The sequence below is a fragment of the Nipponia nippon genome, unplaced genomic scaffold, assembly GCF_047370975.1.
Source record: "Nipponia nippon isolate SJK-2023a ecotype South Korea unplaced genomic scaffold, ASM4737097v1 scaffold_5, whole genome shotgun sequence".
Classification (NCBI taxonomy): Eukaryota; Metazoa; Chordata; class Aves; order Pelecaniformes; family Threskiornithidae; genus Nipponia; species Nipponia nippon.
In genome coordinates, this window is record NW_028262369.1 from 42,794,770 (window position 1) to 42,816,928 (window position 22,159).

The 22,159-nt window shown below is 36.8% G+C and overlaps 1 protein-coding gene across 2 annotated transcripts in view; it reads right to left on the minus strand.

The window, feature by feature from the left end:
- The window catches only part of COL11A1 (collagen type XI alpha 1 chain), a 163,418-nt gene that overhangs the window by 51,111 nt on the left and 90,148 nt on the right, over positions 1 to 22,159 (minus strand). For both annotated transcript variants that reach the window (XM_009468296.2, XM_087731724.1), the window contains 11 exons: positions 20,717 to 20,770; positions 16,719 to 16,772; positions 14,544 to 14,588; positions 14,360 to 14,413; positions 14,220 to 14,264; positions 10,155 to 10,208; positions 9,220 to 9,273; positions 4,922 to 4,975; positions 3,889 to 3,996; positions 3,013 to 3,102; positions 2,690 to 2,743 (listed from right to left, as the gene is read on the minus strand). In XM_009468296.2, the coding sequence (XP_009466571.2) occupies positions 2,690 to 2,743; positions 3,013 to 3,102; positions 3,889 to 3,996; positions 4,922 to 4,975; positions 9,220 to 9,273; positions 10,155 to 10,208; positions 14,220 to 14,264; positions 14,360 to 14,413; positions 14,544 to 14,588; positions 16,719 to 16,772; positions 20,717 to 20,770 (666 nt within the window). The remainder of the gene's footprint in view (positions 1 to 2,689; positions 2,744 to 3,012; positions 3,103 to 3,888; positions 3,997 to 4,921; positions 4,976 to 9,219; positions 9,274 to 10,154; positions 10,209 to 14,219; positions 14,265 to 14,359; positions 14,414 to 14,543; positions 14,589 to 16,718; positions 16,773 to 20,716; positions 20,771 to 22,159) is intronic.

Consider the following 22,159-nt stretch of genomic DNA (forward strand, 5'->3'; position numbering starts at 1 on the left):
CTTTAAGCATATCCTACTTCAAATACCTTTCAGTGGATAACTACAAGAAACTGAAGTGAAAGAGGCAGCAGAGGCATAAATAGTAGAAGTCCAAATATGAAACAAAAATCTAAATGTAAACAATTGTTGAGCACAGGACCACCTAGAAAAAGCCTCGTGGCACTACTCAAGGGAGAATAATTTACTGCTTTTGAGGAATGAGTACATATCACTGCTTTTCTCTCTATCATAATCATAAAGAAAAACAACTATAACAACACAAAAAGTTGGCAAATACATTTTTATGCCTATGTTGAGCTTAAAATATTGAGAAGAAATATTACTGCATGACATGATTTTACATAGCTGTTATTAGCCAAGCAAACATAATTTGTAACAGTTTCACTGATCCTGTCTATAGGCATGGTCCACACACAAAGTACAGTAAAGATAAAATCTTCAAAGCAATGGATGGTTTTTGGTTATCTTATCTTCTAAAATTCTTAGGTAATTGTATAATGCATCATTTCTTTACATATTCATAAAATGGTATTGTTAATAAACCATTCTTATATTCTGGCATGATCTATTTCCCCATGGATTTCAATGGGAGATTTCAAGTTGCATGTTACTATTATTCAAAATAAGATTATTTTTTACAATGCTCATCATACTTTCTCAAAGTTCGTAATCTTGCTCTACAATTTTTCCCTTTTCCTACAGAATCTAAACTTTCATTGAAAAATATTTTTTTCAATGTAGATTCTGTGGCAAAAATAATGGTATAGTATGCCTGCTGCTATATCATTCTCTGTACCATTTTCAAAGCACTTCAAAACAGGATTAAGATGTGTTCCCTTCTTTAAGTATGTTGAGGTCTCTAAACTCTGACTGAAAAACCTCAATAGATTTTGAGAGGACTGTCTTCAAACTTTTTTTTTTTAAGATAGTAAATAAATAAAAAATTGTAAAATAGTGGTGGAAATAGGCTATGTGACATTTCTCAATTATACAGAAATTACCAAAGACGAGGAGAATACTTATCAGTTTTATTCTTTATGTATGAAACATCCTACTATCCCAATCTAAACAAAAAGAATCTCACAATGAGTTAAAATTAATCAAAACTTACACATAGGATGGTATATGGTTCAAAATACTAGATGCAGTAATAAGGGTGCAAAAGTAGTGATGCCACATATTTAAAAGCTAGCTTAGGCTATGCAGAACACCCGCAGTATTTTAAACATTATGTGGGTAAACTGTATGAGTGAACTGCAGGTGTACAAAGGGAACACAGCTGTATTGGGTTTGTGTGGCAAGGTTTTGGTAGCAGGGGGGCTGGAGGGGTGGCTGCCGTAAGAAGATGCCAGAAGCTTCCTTTATGTCCGATAGAGCCAATGGCAGCCAGCTCCAAGACGGACCCGCCGCTGGCCAAGGCTGAGCCCATCAGTGATGGTAGTAGCACCTCTGGGATAACGTATTTAAGACAGGGGAAAAAATTGCTGTGCAACAGCAGTTGGAAGAGAGGAGTGAGAATAAGTGACAGAAACAACTCTGCAGACACCAAGGTCAGTGAAGAAGGAGGGGGAGGAGGTGCTCCAGGTGCTGGAGCAGAGATTTCCCTGCAGCCTGTGGTGAAGACCATGGTAAGGCAGGTTGTCCCCCTGCAGCCCATGGAGGTCCGTGGTGGAGCAGATATCCACCTGCAGCCTGTGGGGGACCCCATGCCAGAGCAGGGGGATGCCCGAAGGAGGCTGTGACCTTGTGGGAAGCCTGTGCTGCAGCAGGCTCCTGGCAGGACCTGTGGACCCATGGAGAGGAGTCTACACTGGAGCAGTCTGTTCCTGAAGGACTGCACCCCATGGGAGGGACCTATGCTGGAGTAGTTCATGAAGAACTGCAGCCCATGGGAAGGACTCACGTTGGAGAAGTTCATGGAGGACTGTCTCCTGTGGGAGGGACCCCACGCTGGAGCAGGGGAAGAGTGTGAGGAGGAAGGAGGGGCAGAGACAACCTGTGATGAACTGACCGCAATCCCCATTCCCCGTCCCCCTGTGCTCCTGTGGGGGAGGAGGTAGAGAATTTGGGAGTGAAGTGGAGCCCTGGAAGAAGGGAGGGGCGGGGGGAAGGTGTTTTAAGACTTGGTTTTTATTTCTTATTATTCTACTCTGGTTTGACTGGTAATAAATTAAATTAATTTCCCCAAGCTGAGTCTGTTTTGCCTGTGACGGTAATCAGTGAGTGATCTCCCTGTCCTTACCTCGACCAACGAGCCTTTCATTGTATTTTTTCACCTCCTGTCCAGTTGAGGAGGGGGAGTGATAGAGCAGCTTGGTGAACACCTGGTTTCCAGCCAAGGTCAATCCACCACAATAGCATGAGTCCACTATCCACTATCTGTAGATTTTCCACTATGGAAAGCCTCTTTCATCTCAACAATAATTTGTGTAAGTGGTAAGTATTAAGCAACAAGTAAATCTCATACCTACTGATAGCAGACGGCTTCAGATATTCACAACCTTCACATTCCTTGAACGTTTATTAGTATGGATAATTAGTAGATAATAATTATTCATCACTTTGAATGACATGCATCTGTCTGCTGTTTTACAGATTGCATTGATGAAAACAACACAGCATGTAAAGAAGAAAAAAGATTACTATGTAATACTGTTTATATGTCTATAAAATTATTATGTTTACTTACAATTGGGCCAGGTGGGCCTTGTGGGCCTTCTCCTCCCTTCAGACCAGCTGGACCCTAAAAAATGAAATATCTCTTACACTAAAAGTTCAAGAGTTATTTTTGCAACACAGGTAATAGGAAGAATGTAAAAATCCAAAGACAAAAAACTGAATAAATTCCTTTTTGCTTATATAGCCAATGATATTTAACAATGCTGGATGCTTGATGTCTGTTCTCCTATTGCATTCATTTTTAAGCACAGTAGAAGATTCCATGAAATAAAAGAGTTAATCCATTGTTTCTTGTATTTAGAAACATCATGTCAATTGTTCTAGTGCTTATACCTGAGCACCTGGAAGGCCTCTCTCTCCAGGGAAACCACGAAGACCTGCTGGTCCATCTTTCCCAGGAATGCCTTGAGGGCCTGGATCACCCTTGGAAACATATTACATTTTGATTAAAAAAAACCAAACGTTTAAAACGCTTATGTTAGTCATTAAATGAGTGATGAAAATGAAATACCAGATCCTAATTACAGTAATGACAAAAAAGATTATGCCCCCACGTATTCACCCACTAATTCTTTTAAGATTTTCAGTACAACAGTCTATCAATATGGTTACATTTATAACAAGCTTTGACAAAATACAGTATTAGTTATAGAATATAAATAGTGAAAAACACAGCAAGCCATAAAAATATGTTTAAAGATACATTCATTAAAAATTTACAATGCCCATTTAAAATGGAAGATTGAATAGAATTACACAGTAACTAGATAAGCAATATTTTTCTTGTGCCCCAATGATGGGCAAAAAGTAAACAAAGAGCTAAATTTGGTCAGTGAAATTCTACCTTGTAGCCACTACTACATATCCTACTTTAAATGCCAATGTACAATTTTCCACCTTGGTGTGAACATGTCCTTACTATGTCTTTCCACAGTGAATGTGTGGTATATGTAAACTAGTTTTTTATTTTTTATTACAAAAATACTAACTATTGACTCAAGAGAATTCTCATTATTTCAGTGGAAGCAGACACAGCTCTAAAACTGGTATCTTCCAGTCTCCAAAATCCTTCTGGGTGAAACATGCTAATCGTGATTTTATTTTGTATGTTCTGATTTTATTCTGCATGTTCTGTGTGATGATTTGAAATGTGAGACCGTCAGCAATTTATCTGTCTCTTCCAATTTGTTCCCCAAAGCCACATCATACCTTAGCACCTTCTTTTCCTGCAGCACCTGGGAGGCCTTGTTCACCTGGTGGGCCAGGAGGACCTGGATGACCTCTTTCACCAATTGGGCCAGTCTCACCAGTAGGACCCTAAGCACAAAAGTAAAACTTCAGTCACCTCAAGGTATTAAATGTCTTGTGGGGGAGAGGGAGGTTGGAGAGAAGCAGATTCTTAATATCCAGCTGTTATGGGTATCTTTTACAAAACAATATTACCATTGGTTAGCATACATTCCTCACCTTCCCTCCAGGCAAAGCTGACTTACATAATATCTGTGTCCTGTAAAATAAATCTTGCATTGCATTCTGCCTGCAGACACATCTGTACAGCTTCCAAAGAGTGAAATCCTGACCTTGCTCCTTAAGCAATGAAGCTTTAAAACACAGGGTGTACCCACGTGTGGGAGGAGGTTACAAAAAGGACATGGAGGGAAATCCGTGTACTATGCTTGTCTCAAAACACTGTCTGTACTGTTGTGTTTCTGAATAATATGAATTGGAAGGTAGGAGAGTTGAAACATATCTCTTCAGATTCACTAGGAGAAAATTTTCACTGAAGGAATTGCCTAAAAAGTTCATGCAATCCAAATACTTGATTTGGTTACAAATAAGTAAGATTAGATCAAATGAAATTTTGATAGCGAATCTCTCCACAATCTCTAAGTGACTGAAATTTGGCCTCTGACAAGAAAGTCACATGTTATATTGTTCTTTCTAAACTATTTCATGGTAGAGAACTCTGCCTTCTTGATGTCTGTAAACCACCAACTTCATAATCACAGGAAGAAAACACACAAAAAAGGAAGTGGAAAGGTAACCCCAACATTTGCATATTTTGTGGAATCACTAATGATTACTAAGTACACCTTTCTAAAATTGTTATGCATAATTTGTTACAAAATTTAATATAACCATCAATATGGTCCTTTTAATACAACAAAAGCAGCTGCCTTAGCCATAATATAACCATTAAACATTGCTCTTATGAAGTTAACTATGAAATTAAATGGTGTACCTGAGGGCCAACAACACCACCAGGACCAGGAGGACCAGTTTTTCCTTGAAAACCCTGTGAAATAATTATAGAATACTATATTACTCAGGACGAGATATAGAGTAGCAAAATTCATATCTGTGCTGAAGAGGAGAAAGAGAAATTCCATGTCACACATTCCTTCTCTTCAGGAAATAAAAATGAGAATTTTTTGTTTCCTGTGTATACTTAGAAGTGAAATACTGATTAATCTTTCTTATATCTATCAGTTCCAATCTCTCTGAGGTGGTACAGCAGTAAAAATCCCAGTCAATTTTACAGATCTCTCTAGGTGAACTTGATTAGGTGAGTCTGAATGCATAAGTGATGCAGCTAAGAGACAGCTGAAAATACATTTTTACATATATACATTATGAATCATAAAGCCAGACATACAAATGCTTTTTAAAGAAAGACACATATGGTGGATGAAGTTGGAGGGGAATTGAAGATTAATTAAGAGGGGAGGTTAAACAGAAAGAAAATTAAAAGAAATAGAGATCCCGGGAAGATGAAGGTTGTATAGAGATGGTAAAAAAGGCAGCATGAGTCCCACAAAAAGAATGAAGCTAATGAGAAATTGATATGATGACAAAAACTGGGAAGCAGAGAATAGAAAGAAAATGTTTTTGGGACAGTTTTTCAGAACACTGGGAAATTTTACAGAATTTTCTTTTTCTAATCAGTGGCCCCAGACTTCTGTCCAAAATTAGTCAATAAACTGAATGACAACCTCACTTTATAGTAGCACTGTTTAATGTATCTTTGAAACATGCTAAATTATTTCTTTCTAATATTGGAAGCATGTTGCTGCTTCAAGTTAGGAGAGTGCATTCACTGCTGTATCACATCTAGGGTTCCACATAGTATTCCCTGCCTAACAGCCTGTATCTGCCTCCTACTCTGCTCACCTGTTGAAAAACAAAGGTGTCATCTGGCCCGTATGTCTTATAAATGTTGGGCCCTGCTCAGCATTCCTCTGGGCACGGTCTCACTGACAGTTGCCCCATTCCATCAGATCCGGTTTAAGCTTTTTTTACCTTCCTCAATCTGATTCTCTTCTTGCTGCCAGCCAGACGTTACCATGGTTCAGTTTGGCCCATAACTGTTTAGGCACTCTCTCTCAGACCTCTGAAATGATCCAGATTAAAAACAAATACAAAACTACCCCTTTGCTCTAATGACTGAAAATCAGAACTGCTACAGATGGAATCATTCATGTGTCCCTTCCTTTACACAGTCAAAGCTTCTTCTGAAGCCTATTGTAAGGAAAGACAAAGGAATGTTGAATATTACCCAGTTCCTGACAGTACCTTGAGAAGGCCTGCTATTCCCAGGTTAGCAGAATGCATTGGTACTTTGCAGTATATTCAATGATTCTTGATGCTAATGATGGTTTTACTACTCTGCTTTCTCTCTTATGTCACCAGCTTATCTGTTCCTACAGATTCAGATTTGTAAAAGAAGTAATAAGCAAAGTATATTTCAGCAGCAAATACTGAAGATGATCTGAACATCCCATGGGTTCATCTAAAATATTTAGTATTAAAAATTTACACTAATGCCTCATGCCTGTGTTTGTAAGTGCCTAATTAGCCTCCATTTTTTTGTTATTTTCTGTGGAAGACAATTTAAGAAAACTGAGTTTATTGTAGTAAGAAGGTCCTTGATTAATTCTAATAGATGAAATGGCTAGTATATTTCTATTTTATCCTTCCATATGCATGAAACACTAAATTCTTGCATAACACCAGACAGTCTAACAATCTCTGCAGCTGATGCCTCCTGCCAATCTGAGATTGATATCACTGAAATTGATAATCATTTCTAAGGAGCAACTAGCTTAATATTGGTTTTCAGTATCTAGTTTATTCCTACATTTATATTCCAAATTATTTATCATGATGTTACTGTTCCTATGTCTAGAATTTCAGCAAACAATGGCAGTTCTTCAAAGTGCATATGGCTTACTGGGGGAAGAAGCTGTAGCCTTTTCTCCACTAATACTTACCTCAGTTGCTGTCAACATATGCTTATTATTCCATAATCAAGCTGCAGAGTGCAATCTGGGAATCTAGCTCTCTAATTTGTTAAGCTTCAGTATGTCTCTTAGCCTAATCCCCTAACTGTTGCAATGCCCACATGCACCACTGAACTTTAATGAGATATACGCCTAAATAAGAAACAGAATTCTTAAGACCCTGATTTACCAATAAGTGCAGTGAAAGTTTTCTGATTTATACATTTATAAAAAATGTGACATGGAAATGTTCATCGAAAAAAACGAGTCTACTTTTTGTTTATAAAAAAAAATAATATCTGTTTTTCTGCAAAAACATATACATGAGAACCCATGGGGGAAAAATATTTTTAAAATAATTCTGGCCCAAGTATACATATCCACAGGGCAGAAAACAATGCTAATGAAAAGCTGCAGTAGCTCCTAAATTACTCAAGTTTTATATCAGCCTAAACCTACTAAACCCAAAGGAGATACAAAATTAGAGAACCATAGTATTGATTGAACCCAGAGGGACCTGGTCCAAACATCACACAGTAGCAGAGTCCATAGTTTCATTATATTTTGCATCTTTCATTTCTAGTCATGACTGAAATCAAGAAATCATAGAATCATAGAATGGTTGAGGTTGTAAGGGACCTCTGGAGGTCATATGGTCCAACTGTCCTGCTTAAGCAGGGCCACTGAGAGCTGGCTGCCCAGGAATATATCCAGACAGCTTTTGAATATCTCCAAGGATGGAGACTCTGCAACCTCTCTGGGTAATCCGTTCCAGTGCTTCATCACCCTCACAGTGAAAAAGTGTTTCCTGATGTTCAGATGGAACCTCCTGTGTTTCAGTTTATGCCCACTGCCTCTTGTCCTGTCACTGGGCACCACTGAAAAGAGCCTGGCTCCATCTTCTTTACACCCTCCATTCAGGTATTTATATATTTTGATGAGATTTGACCTGGGCCTTCTCCTCTCTAGGCTCAACAGTCCCAGCTCTGTCAGTCTTTACTCACAGGAGAGATGCTCCAGTCCTTTAATCATCTCAGTGGCCTTTGTTGGCCTCTCTCCAGTAGCTCGCTCTCCCTTCTACTGAGGAGCCCAGAACTGGTCACAATACTCCTGGCCTCAGCAGGGCTGAACAGAAAGGAAAGATCACCCTACTGCAGCCCAGGATACGATTAGCATTCTTTGCAGTAATGGCACATTACTGGCTCATGTTCAAATAAATAAGAATAAAGGAAAAATAGTAACTGTGCTTTTTCTTATCAGATTAAAGAACAATTTTGAGCTTCCTGCATTCTAAACAATGATTCAAATTCATCCTTATGGTACGCAAGACTACTCTTTGCATCATTGCAAAGAAAAAGAACAAAGAAGTAGTCAATAATGTTTCTTTCACACACAAAAAAAGCCACTATCATTGCAAAGCATTACAATGCTACAGTACTAACAGAAGAAAACACAGTTTTTCAGAATGATGTGTTACTCCAAGCTCTGTGCTCCCCCTTCCAGCAGTGGAAGTGACTCAGCAGTCACTAACAGATTTCCAGTGAAGCTGGAACCCAAAACACATTCTACATGCTGAGAAAATTTCTCTCTAAATTCATTTATGGCTTTCTCTAGCTCTGAAAAATCCAAGTAAGTATTTTATTTTATTTCAGTGGGATATGAGTAAGGTTTTGGCACTACAGAAGTAGAGAGTTTTCTTAAATAATTCCATTAAAACTGTTACATGTTAATTTTTTCATTTTGCTACCAGAATTTACTCATTGTCATTCTTAGGGAGATTACATAGGATACAGTTTCAAAATTTAAGATTTTTTTCACAGGTTGAATCATTCCTGATTCTACTTTCCAAAAGTGTTGGCTTTTGAGTTTCCTATCTGCTTACCATTAATAAGACTTTTTATTATGTTATTATTTATGTTACGTGGCATTCAGTGAGAAAAGAACCATATAGTAATTGGTTGACAAATCTTTATTAAAATTGAGATCTGAGTATTGATTTCTTTTACTTCTATTGACTATTTAAGCTCATTGTGATGTTACTAACCAGGCATAGCAAAGAATAACCTCACTCTTGTAGCATGGAAACAAAATAAATCTTTCGCATGCCTAACCTACCAACCATAAGAAAACTACAGTTACATAACCTCTTAGTCCCAGCCTCTTCCCCCTTTCTCTGTTGTCTCTGTTTCTTTAGTTTTGATCAGACAATCACGGCCTTTGGAGGTTTACAACACTAACTCAGTAGAGTACATTTACTTACAGTCTCACCCCGCTGTCCTGGGTGCCCAGGCAAGCCATCTTTTCCAGGTGGCCCCTGAAATTGTAAAATACATAAATCAAAGCATTTCTTAGCCATCCTTGATTCTGAAAAAAGTGTGCAAGTAGCTGTAAGAATCTCTGATCTCTTGTTTTTTTCTAAATTAGTCTTCAGTATAGCTTAACTGCTGCTATATCAACTAACTATAATTTTAATAATAGATTTTCCTTGTGTCCTCCCTGATGTGTGTTAGCAATTCCTTGGAGAGTTACTGTTAGGTTGTCAAATGCATGCATGTTCAAAATGGATTTCTGTAAATTCAGAAATCATGGAAAGTACCTATACTTCCCTTCCATTTTTCTTTGGTCAATGACTCAAGTTAACACAAAACTAAGCATTACAGGAGTATTTGATGAAATTTCAGGTTTTGGCATTGGAAATAAAAATAGCAGATGCATGGGTGAAAAAAATCACAGGTAGTTTGGTGCTTTTGTACTTACTCCACATGAGCAGAAACACACTAGAAGAGCAGTATAACTAGTTCAGGCAGCAGCTCAAATGTGCTATTACTTCCGTACATTTCTGCTACTAATGAATGTCTCCTTCCTATTCATTTTTTCCTCAATGAATCAATTATTGAAAGAAAATATACACCAGCAAAGTAACATTTTGCCTAAACTCAGTCTGTCACCTGGACATTGGCATCAACTTACTAGAAGATTTGCAGTTTAGTATACTATGCGGAATGTCATATGAGCTGCACACCAATGATCGTTTTTAATATGTGAGTTCTTGTCTTAGCCTTAAAGCTCAATAAGCGTATTTGTAATCTATACATAAACCATCCCTTAAATAAATCTTCAAATACTAACTTCAGAAACATTGTATGAAAAATAATATCCCTGTTGTTGCACATAGTTAATTAAAAAGATACTTACTGGAGGTCCCTTTGGTCCGGGGAATCCAACAGGTCCCTGAGGCCCTTGTGGTCCCTAGTATAAAGGCAACCAAACATGTAAAGTTTTAGTCTAGCTGCCATGACACTGGATTGAAAAGTTTGCTTCAATTATAAAATATATGAACTTCAATTATAAAATATATGAACTCTGCAGATAATATCTGGTTATAAGTATAAAGCCTCAGCTCCACTGCCATAAATATTGGTAGCAAGAATTCACATGCATAGACATTGGAGCCCATTTCCTGAAACCAATACTGCCTGTGTAGGAATGCAGTAAGAGACAAGAAAAGCTACTTATATAAAGTATGTCTGCGTCTGACTCCTGGAACTGTGCATAATAAAGTAGGAATCAACTGTGAGTAAGGAACATTGTTTCCTGTGTTGCACAAAACGTGGGAATTAATTAATAGTCTGGTGGTCTTTTTGAGTCCAACATTCATCTTTAGCAGTTCTTACACTCTGACAATATTTCAGGCCAGTACAACAGTACGAACTTCCAAATAGAATAAGCTTTCCAGAGTTACCAGGGACTTAATACAACATTCTTGCTATCATGAAAAATACTTGAGATAGCTGGAAAAAAACCCCATGATGCATGAACACTTTTTTATATAGTTTTTTATATACACATATATATGGAGAGGGAAGATTTTTATGCAGCATGGTTTTACAAATTTAGTTAAAGATGGTCATGTGAGTTAGTGCATTGCGTATGTATATGTACAAGTACATACACATACATGTGTATGTAAATGTATGTCCACATACATCTATACACATAGATATTTACACAAAGTACTAGCTTATGTGACTGTTTCTAAAGCTGTCACCAAACAAAATGAAGGCCAGCTTTTAAAATTTATTGCTGATATGCTGAAAGGGACTATGTCAGCTTATTAAAAGAATTTTCCCTGTTTAGTTTTTAGTGTGCTAAGTCAAAGAGTAGCAACGTGAAAAACCTTATTGATTCTACATGGTCCCACAGCAGAGCCATGTACCCTAGTCATATAGTGCAAGACTTTATCCTGTTCTACTTGGTATACGATGCCTGGTTTTGCTAATACATCAGCTGTCAAAATACGTTAGAAATGTTGGTTTGAAGTTTGATGCAAAAGACTTGAAGCAGGAGGCCACATCTCCCAAATTATGCTACCCTTTTGCTCCCCTGATAAAGCGCCAACTGTTTCTGAGTTCCAGAAGCCTCATTCATTACAGCCCAGGCTCAGTTCCAGACTATGGCTTGCTCCTGCAGTAGGCGAAGCAGTGTGCGAATGCAGCTGTGGGAGAGGATCCCTTGCACCCAACCTAGGAGAATTTGCCCTTAAGTGACTCTTATTCCAGGGTAGACCTTGATTATACTGTAATACTAAATCTGACTCAACTAAGAAGTGCTAGGTAAAGGAAGAAATCTTTATGATCTTACTGCACTATCCGTCATTTTTATTTTCTCTTCTAAAACAGGCGTAAGGTTGTTTCTGAAATCTTCATAACACACAAATATGTTCCATATGAGGGTTTGGTTTTTTTTTCATTCTGCTGTCTCTGTGAACAAATGACCTGTCCTCATTTGCTTCTGGGTATAACATAAAGCATAAAGTTTAAAAAAAAAATGGAGGAGTTTTATAGAGGAAAGCTATTAAAATTGACTCAGCTACTGTACAAAATGTATGAAAGAAATTGGTCTCTCTCAGGAATTGGTTATAAGAGCGCAACTCAAAGTTTTACTGTTAGTTGCACCTTCTTTCTCATAAATTTCCACTGTACTTTGATCCTCACATCTTGAGACTTTTTAAGGAAAGAAGATTTGCATTTTTTTTATTCACAATATGGTCTGCAGATTTCAAGCCACTGGACTGATGGATTATGTGAGAAAAAGCAGTAGAATACTGACAGCATGTTATCAAAATTACATTTTCTTTTTTGTCATTAAATTTCATTTTAACAGTAGCTACACAGGACAGATTATTTAATGTTTACATGTCTGGTACCTGAAATAGTCTCAGCGGAGTAGAAATGACAGTTTTATTTTTTGGCTGAAATCCACCCCTGTTGGGAAGCAAATAGATACCTCACACTTATATTACACAAGTGATATGAGACGTGGTGCTCTGTGATTCTTCATCTCTTTGCTCTAATCAATTTCTCTCCAGGGATGCCTTCATCTTGGATTGATCTGCTCATTGTTTTCAGTCCCCCTGCAGCTTCTCTTCCTCATAACCTCTTGGAGCTGTCAGCAAACTCCTCCTTCACAAGGCTCTGCTGTTCACGCTCTGGTAGTCTGCCTCTGATGTTCCCCCTCAGTGTAAAACATCCTACGGTTCCTTTCTTGGACTATGCCTACTTCTCTATATCCAACATCCTAGTTAACTCATTCCTCTCTTGAATCGCAGCTTCCTGCCCCTGTGTCTCTCTCTTACTTGCCACATCATGCCTATTTCACCCAAACTTTCCACTTATTCCCGCTGTCCATGTTCCACTTGGTACATTGTCTTTTGTTTAATATAGAGGTACTTTCAACTTCTCACTGCAGCCTCCCTTGGAGTGTTGCCTTCCATGTGTACTGGCTACAGTCTAGTCCTCCAGTCCTCAACTTTCCTTCTGTTCTATCCTACGTCTCCTTACTGTGAGAACCACTGTCCTGCTCCACTAACCAGTCTCTTGGACTGTTAAGTAATATTCTGCTTCAGGAATGAAAGAGCTAAAACGAAAGGTTTTTAGTAAACTAAACCTTTTGTTTCCAGTGTATTTGGTATTAATTTTTTTGGCATATGCTTTAATGGCTTTCAGTCAAAAGGAAAAGAATCCTTTTCTTAAGCAGGAAAGTGTGACATTAGATCTGCAGGCATGTGCATTCCTTTATATGTGTATAGCAGACAGACGTTTATTAATACTCTACTTGCAACTGCTACGGATAAATGAAACAAAATTAACCTTAATTGCTTTCTGCAGACACACAAACTGAAGATTTGAGATTTCTAGAACAGACTCACACCATGTTCTTGTTATCATTAGTTTTATGGATGTCCTTATCTCCATTAATCAACTCAATCAAACCATTTGGTCTGATCCTATGGCGTTTTTCCTTTTTCAGTTTGATTAGTCATTCTAGCAAAAAGAGTTTGCTGTTGTTCTGCCAGTATTGTTACACCAAGTGTGCATGTATTCAGCAAGGAAATAGTGTAACAAAGTGACATTATGGAATAGGGGAAAATGCACAAAGAACTCCCTCCTGAAGAGTAAGACTTCTGGAGATCACTGGGACCTGGGGGTGGGTACTGGGAAAAGATTTATAGATTCTCCACATGAAAAAGGTTAGCAGTTTAATGAAATATGACTGCGAAAGAAAAGTTTGTTCTTAAGCTTTGCAAAAATACTTTGGCAGAGAGCATGTCCACTTAAACTATCTGAGTTGGTTTTCAAGTGCTGCTATTACAAATCTGATTTATTAATATTGTTTTTCTATATACTGCTGTGTAATGGACTGACTGTATATTGGATTTGTGCATTGATTGGTAATATAATAGCAAGCAGAAAATTTTATTTTAGGAAGCACAACAGGATTTCTCAAGCATGCAGACAGTAGGTTGAAGGGAATTCTTAGCTGATCAGAACAAAAAAAAATCATTTGCTTCAACAAAGAAGCTTCTGGAGATGGCTGGAGTGATTTGTAAATCCCATGAACAAAAAGTACACTGCAGTAAATGGGGCATTCTTAAGAGCATAGGCTGGTAAGTACAACTGTAATTTGCATGGATATATACAAAGTGCATGGATATAATACGAAGTGTGTATGTATTCTCTGTGTCCTATTTGTACAGAACTTAGCTACAGCTGGAAGACGCTTTCAGCAAACTTCAGCTACCCCATTCATAACTTTGTGAAAAGCATCACTGGAATTCAGGTTTTGTTAGTTCTGGTTACTCTGGTCAAAGAAGGGCAAAGACATGAGAGGGAGAACTAAAAATAAAACAACTCTCCCACCCTCAAATCACACTCCTACATAGTGGGAAAAACAACATGTACTTAAATAGCTTTCACATACCCTTTCACCTGGTGGGCCAGGAGGACCATCATTGCCTGCAGTACCCTAGAAAGGAACAACAATATGTTCAAAGATTAGACCTCTATTTTATTTGAAAGAAACAGCCTGTAGCCAATGTATACAGTATGCATGACAACTACCTTTGGACCTGGTTTGCCAGTGGGACCTCTGGGACCTCTTGAGCCTCTTGGACCCTGTCAATTTAACACAGATGCACTTGAGGATAATTATTGGATACTGTAATTAAATCAAAATATTTTTTCACAGTATAGTGGACGCAATTAATCTAGGAAAGCCTCTAAATTGCAAAGCAAAAGTACATACTGTTGGTCCTCGCTGTCCTCTGGGGCCTGGTTTGCCATGTAATCCCTGTAGAGAAAAGTTCACAGAAATCATCTTAGCAGACACTATTTGTGAGATAAAGGTTTTTTTTACTGAAGTGGGGGCAAAGTGCAACTCCCTTAGGTTTAAATGTTATCTTTATTTAACTACTTTGCATTTCAATTTACAGAATCACGATCCTTGACAAAATTGATTATCTTTCTGAGTTTGCTAGGACTTGTAGCTAAATGCACTAAATTTGCCTCGGAGTCAGATTCTGTCTAATGAACATTTTAAACTACTTTAAAATAGTGGTGAAGATGGCACACAACAAGCAGAGTCCCTCTGCAGCAGTCTAAAGGACTTGGCATCATTTCCAATGTAATAGTAGCCTTGAAGACCAAGTTCCCAGGTTCCCATGGACAGTTCCACAGGTTAACAGAGGAAAGAAAGAGCAAGCCTCTCTTTTTTTTTTTTATAACAGAAATAGGGACTCTAATACCTACCAGGATTCTACACACTTGCAGAGAGATACAGAAATTGCCAGAATACTAGTCCTTAATTTTTGCTTCAATATATCTCCTAATCATACTCAATAGATTTCTTTCCTTAGGCTCGGCGTTAGTATTGCTGTGCATTCTAATGCAAAGAAGCTTAAAATTCAATAGAGTATTCTTCAGGTAAAAAAGGGAATCTGATGACTGGTACTTTCTAATCTCTGCGTTAAACACAACAGCAACAGAAAATCATCATAGATGTTTTAGCATAAAGCTTGCTTTTATTGGAAACCAATTAAATGCACACACCTGTTTTCCTGAGGGTTTTCTTGTGGTGTTTTTCGTTTTTTGGTTTTTTTTTATATTGATTTTATTTCACTTATCAAAATAAAAATTATGTGTTGTCTTAAAGTGCTACACAGCTTGAGAACTTCTCAGAGACAATGACTGTCTTTCCTAGTACCAGTGTGCATGGTAGCATAAAACACAACAATATCCCTTTAGGCAAGATTAATAATAATACCCGATTCACATTACAAAACCAGCAGTTATTGTCTCATTGATGATCAGCATAATACTTAAGTATGCATGCAGTTTGATGGTATTAATTTCGTGGTTAGTAACCTAGCTGAATTGAAAGCTTTATGAAGGCCTGATAATGGATCAGTATAATTAGATTTTCATAATTTTAAGTCTGCTCTTTGATGTTATTATTTTGCTTGTTTTTTTAATCTGATATCTTGATTAGCAGTCATGTCTCATTTCTCCCAACAAGAATGAACTGAACATTGTTCTATTGCTTGTGTCTGTCCATAACAACATATCTTTATCTTAGCTAAAATAATACAAGAACAATTTAAACCATACATAAGCAACACAAATGCAATTGGATTTCACAGATTTCATCTTAAAATCATGAATTTCTGCTTGTTTTCATGCTGCAAATTAAAATGGATTCTTAAGAACAATGATGTACATTACTTCAGTTTGACTTTAAGTTGCTGTCATCTATGAATTCTGACTCATCCTCTTAATTTCATCATCTTTCTAACAACATGTTCTGCTATGTTCAATTGAGCTTTAGAGACAACAGCACAGTGACCTTCTTTCTAACCCATATTTCATTTTTACAGTTTGAAGAATATGCATAACATTTTCCCTCACCTGCTTCAAGTAAACAAAGCAGGAAAGGCTGTCATTTTACATCTATTTTTTAATATATGTAATAGTACATGTTCTTCATCTTGTCTGGTATATTTTGCATTTTCAAAGCTCAGCCTATAAAAAAGCTTGTGGCTAATCAGAATACTTATGAAATAGAAGCTGAATTTCCTTGAGGATAAATTGCATTGTAGCAGGATAATTCATGGGTTACAGGAAAATAGTCCTTGCCAACTCACTCAGCTATACTGTCAGAAAAACATGCCTCAGCAAAGGTGATTTCTTGTCTCTTTTTCAAACATATAATTGTCTGAGTTCCTGTATATTTAGATTAATACCTCAAAGAATGAGAACTAGTGTCTCAGTATGTCCTTTTTTACGTAACTGTAGAGGTTCATAAGCGTGAAAAGCCTGTTTTTATAGTTCTTTAGATAGTAGCTTGTATCCTTAGGTTTCAGTGACTTCCCATAGCACTGAGTTCCAAAAGTTAATTGTGTCATGCAAGCATGAATTATCATACCCTTGCACCTTTCTCTCCATTGGCACCTGGAAATCCTGGGAAACCAGTTGAGCCCTATGTAAGAAATCAATGCAAATATCAGAGGATATCAATAGCAAAACAGTAGGATAGACAACATTTAATTTATATGTATATGACCTCCAAAGTCATATACATTGTACATGTGAAACTTGCAAGTATGACAGCTCTGATGAATAGCTGCAAATTAACTTACCATAATGCCTCAAGTCCAGAATGCATTAAAAAAATCAATGTATAGAATGGACATTATTTGTCATCTTATTAAACTATAAAGTATTCATTAAATCTGCACCATTTTTAACAGCAGGAGAGAAATTATCAGTAACAGCGCACTAGAAATAACTATCGGAATGAAGAGGAACAAACAAGGCCTTGTTGCCTCACAGTATAATAATTCTTTTACAAAATAACTTAATTCAAAATAATTGTAAGGTGTTGCCACATCTGAACAATGGTCCTCTATTCACTTTACTGAGCTGTAAATTACTTCAGGTGCTTTATTCACTGCAGGCTGACCACTGGCCAGTTTCATTTGACTGATACATGCAATTTATACATGTGCTTATATGCTCATCTCATAAGCAGAATTTATGGGGAGATTGATTCTATGGATAGAAACTGCTTCCAGGCATTATTCCTGCTTCTCCTTATTTCTCCCCTTTCCTCCTGCTAACTGCCCAGTCTAATCTGAACAGTACTATTCTCTTCTTTATTTCTGGTATACAGGTCCAGAGGGACAGCAGGCTTGTTACCTGCCAAGGTGTTAATTTGTCATAAGGGACTTGGGGTCAAAGAGGTGATAGACTTGACAAAATGTACTTTTAAGTGACTGGAGATGAAAATCAAAGCAGTGTTTGGTTTGGTCAGCTGCTAAAACTACTGGCCAGACTCCCTGCTGTGATAATGCATCTATATCTGTGCAGCTTGCTATTAGGATTTTAATGGCAAATAAAGTGCATATAACAAAAACTTAAAATAGAATTTCCTGGTGCTCTTCTTTGAAACTTTGATAAGTATTTTTTCCTTTTCTCTTTTTCCTATTTATGTTTTCCTTTTAATGAATCTTGTTTCACACAATCATTCCAATTATGCTTTAATGACTTAGGGGCAGTACCACTTCACTGACACTGATTCTAATGAAAACCTGACTGATATTCACTGGTGGGAGAAAAGTAAAGAGATTTCTTTTCTTTTCTTTTCTTTTCTCTTCTTTTCTTTTTCTTTTCTTTTTCTTTTTCTTTTCTTTTCTTTTCTTTTCTTTTCTTTTCTTTTCTTTTCTTTTCTTTTCTTTTCTTTTCTTTTCTTTTCTTTTCTTTTCTTTTCTTTTCTTTTCTTTTCTCTTCTTTTCTTTTCTCTTCTTTTCTTTTCTCTTCTTTTCTTTTCTCTTCTTTTCTCTTCTTTTCTTTTTCTTTTCTTTTTCTTTTCTTTTCTTTTCTTTTCTTTTCTTTTCTTTTCTTTTCTTTTCTTTTCTTTTCTTTTCTTTTCTTTTCTCTTCTTTTCTTTTCTCTTCTTTTCTTTTCTCTTCTTTTCTTTTCTCTTCTTTTCTCTTCTTTTCTTTTCTTTTCTTTTCTTTTCTTTTCTTTTCTTTTCTTTTCTTTTCTCTTCTTTTCTCTTCTTTTCTTTTCTTTTCTTCTTTTCTCTTCTTTTCTTTTTCTTTTCTTTTCTTTTTTCTTTTCTTTTCTTTTCCTTTTCTCTCTTCTCTTCTCTTCTCTTCTCTTCTCTTCTCTTCTCTTCTCTTCTCTTCTCTTCTCTTCTCTTCTCTTCTCTTCTCTTCTCTTCTCTTCTTTCTTTTTAATTCTTCACCAGTTATAACTTAAAATGTGAATAAAACTGTGAAAATTCTACTCTGTGAAGCCCAAGCATGTTCTTCATAATTAAAAGGCCAGAGGAAAAAACAAACTCTAATGATCAAGCATTAATAGGCATGACTTGGTTGTAAATATCTTATATATACAGAACTTTTTGCAATTGTGTTAATCAAGAGGGACTGGACAGGAGAAAAAATATAGTGAAAATTATCAGATAATGACAGTACTCTGAGAACAATTCTCAGAAGAAAAATAATGCAAAGCAAATAAGTGACAACAAAAAGAATGGTGTGAACCTTCTTGACAATGCTGGGACAAGATTTCTTATTTGCTTTACACAGCTAATATGTTTTTCTGCTGCTTCTTTTTTTCTCTCTCCCTTATATTAACTTGAACTGTACTGTGAATAAGTTTCAAAACAAGTCTCTAGTGAGTTGATGTGTTGTATCTGTTATTACTCTTCCTTGGAAGTTTAAGTGAGAAATTAGAAGTGCAAACAGTGAATTCAGCTTGAGAACTATTTTCAGTGTTAATGTGATAAGAACTTAATACAATGAAATTCTTGATCAAGTCTTTGCTGAAAAAAAGAATCAATTAACTTCTATTTCACGCGTTACATCATTTTTGTTCTTAGAACTGAATAATGTAAAACCTCTTTGATCTTAGACTTTTCAAAAAACAGTTCTAAAGGAGAAGAAAAAGAAAGACTGAAATCTCAGACTTTTGAGTTAAGAAACAGAAGAAAAAAACATGTCTCTCAAGGTGAACAGTTTTCATGGATACTTTCCATAGACGGTTTTGATAGTTTTCACTAACACAGAGTGTTCAATGAATAAGCATTCTTCAGATAGTTCTTTCACTTGACTTGAAAAGGGCCAAAGTATAGGCCAGAGTCAGAAAAACACTTTGCTTAGCCAGCCAGGAAGTTGTATTTCTTCCAAAAAATCATAATTTCAAATTTGAAAATAAAAATAGGTCCCAAAGTAGAGCAAAGTTGAGGATTTTCATAGAATACCAGGCTGGAAGGGACCTCAAGGATCATTTGGTCCAGCCTTTCCAGCACAATCTAGACGAGATGGCGCAGCACCCTGTCCAGCTGAGTCTTAAACGTGTTCAGCACAGCAGAGTCAACCACTTCCCTGGTGAGATTATCCCAATGACTGACTGTTCTCATTGTGAAAAATTTACCTCTCGTGTCCAATCGGAATCTCCCTGGGAGTAACTGGTACCCGTTACCCCTTGTCCTCACCATGTAACATGATTTTACTGCAGGTTGATTGTTCAGTTGTGTAGAAGGGGTAAGGGATTCTTTTACTTGCGATATTTCCTTAGATGTGTCATCTTTGAGACGGTCTGGAGATGTAATGTCTCCCTAATGGCCTCCTCTACACAGGGAAATGTCTGTAGAATTATGTTTTTATTCCATTTTTTCTTTCTTGCCAATCTCACAAAAGAGATTAATTTCCCATTAATTTAGCGTGCCCATTTCCTAAAACTGTGTTAGGATAACCTTTTTAAAAATATGTTTAATAAAAATGTTTTAAAAATATAAGCCTTCACTTAAACCAGAAGCCACTTATATGGTTTGCTATTGAAATCAAAACATAAAAGATAGCTGAAGGATAGATGTAGGCACATAAATTAACTAAGGGTTTAGTTTTGTCATGTTTGTCTTAACCGAAGTAAAAGGAAAACATGATGAAAATTGTAAATTCTATGTTTCAAAGAAATATGGTTTATTCTATGGAAGAAGCAGTAATGACACAAATGGAATCCTTGTACCACACAGAAAATTCCCATCACCATCAGCATCCAATTAGTGGTCAATATAGTGCTCATTCTCTTCCAAGCATATCAGCAGTTCCTTCATTTTCAAATTGCTTAATGCATGCCAGTCTGATGCTCACACAAAAACACAACTCGTGAGAGGATGGCAAAGGTTTGAAGGCAGTAGAGTTAAGAAGAGGAAAGATAGTGCTCCTTAAAGAGCCTGACTTAGGGATCCAATGTTTTTAAAGATTTTACTTCAGAACAGATTTTCAAGAAAGAAAGTGTGAAAAATGGCCCTTGTTTTGATGCCCACACCCTGCTTCCCCAAACACACAAATAAAATAACTGCCATCGTGACTGATGTCAAAGCACAAGATATACAGCTCATTTACAGCTCACCTTTGGACCTTGTCTTCCTGGATATCCTGGCAGTCCGGGTACACCAAGCTTACCCTGCAATAAGAACGCAGTGTTAAATTTTATTTTATCCTCCTTAGTGGTTCAGCGAACTTCTATAGAAAATATTTTTTCCACAACTTAGGGTGATGATACTTCATGGAATGTAATATTCAATTAAATAAATTTCTCATTTGAATTATTAATCACCAGTGGGCTTAGTTCTCTAAACTTAAATAAAAATCCCACTCCAATGAATGAGTTCAGCAAAGCCAATACCTCAGTGTCTTTTTTCCCCACATGAAGTGCAGTGTTGTGATGTGGGGCTGAGGTCATTAAACTATTAATATTCTGTAAGAAATCAGGGTGTTAATAGGTTTAAGTGAGAAGAAACCCTTTTTAATTTATATACTGTATGATGGCTACTTTGTTTTCCACAGATTTTTCATGAATAGGCATTTGAAGAATCAACTTTTTTCTTGAATAGTTCTAAATTGTTTGAGACTATGATAAATCATACCCCACTGACTATTTGCTGACAACAGCCAACAAATACTACCACCTTGCTATGTTCAGAAAGGACAACAGGATGAGCAGTCCCATCAACACTGACATTAACCATTCCTAGAAATGGAATACAATACCCTACCCCATTGAGCTGGTCTCTTCAGACCTCTAGAGGATGAGTGACTGTTTGCCACTTTCACAGGAAAGGGAAAGCAGTTTCAGTCTTTGAAAGATGGAACTCTGGGGAAGAATTTGCCTATTTGCCTATTCTAAACACAGTCCATGTTCCAAACTATCACATTTTGGAGAAGATCTCAATGGAAAAGATATGCTTATACAATATAATACAGTACTCCACAGTAACCTTAGATAATGAAAAAGAGGAGAGACCTCTATGGGAAAGGTAATTTGCCAAAATAAACATGTCTATTCTTAAAAAATGCAGCACATGAATAAAGATGTGTATTATCATAGTCATGTAAGTGCATGTGTCTGGCTGAGAAATTACTAAAGAAGAATTCTTTGATTTATGAAAATAATTATAATGCTGCCAGTTATGTGCAACACTGAAACAAGCTGCATGCATTATAATGATTGAAATGTTTTGCAGCATGACAATGTATCAAACTCTTGCCAAATTCACTGCAAGTTTTGTCCCTGATTTTATGATTAAGCAAGCCCAGTTGCCTAGGTTTTGAGTATGGATATGGATGTGTTTTTGATTATAAGCTCTTTTCTGATATGTTCCTCATTTTTTTGGCACCATACTTGGCATTTTCTTTACTATGCAAATCCAGCCCTAGACCTACTTGGGAAAGAGAGTTTTCTTATCACAGCATCAGTTGAACATAGAGAATAGGAGACTACTCTTGTACTTTCATTACTATGGAAGAATAGTACCTTTGCATTAAACAGGTCATGGGAATGACAAGGGAATAG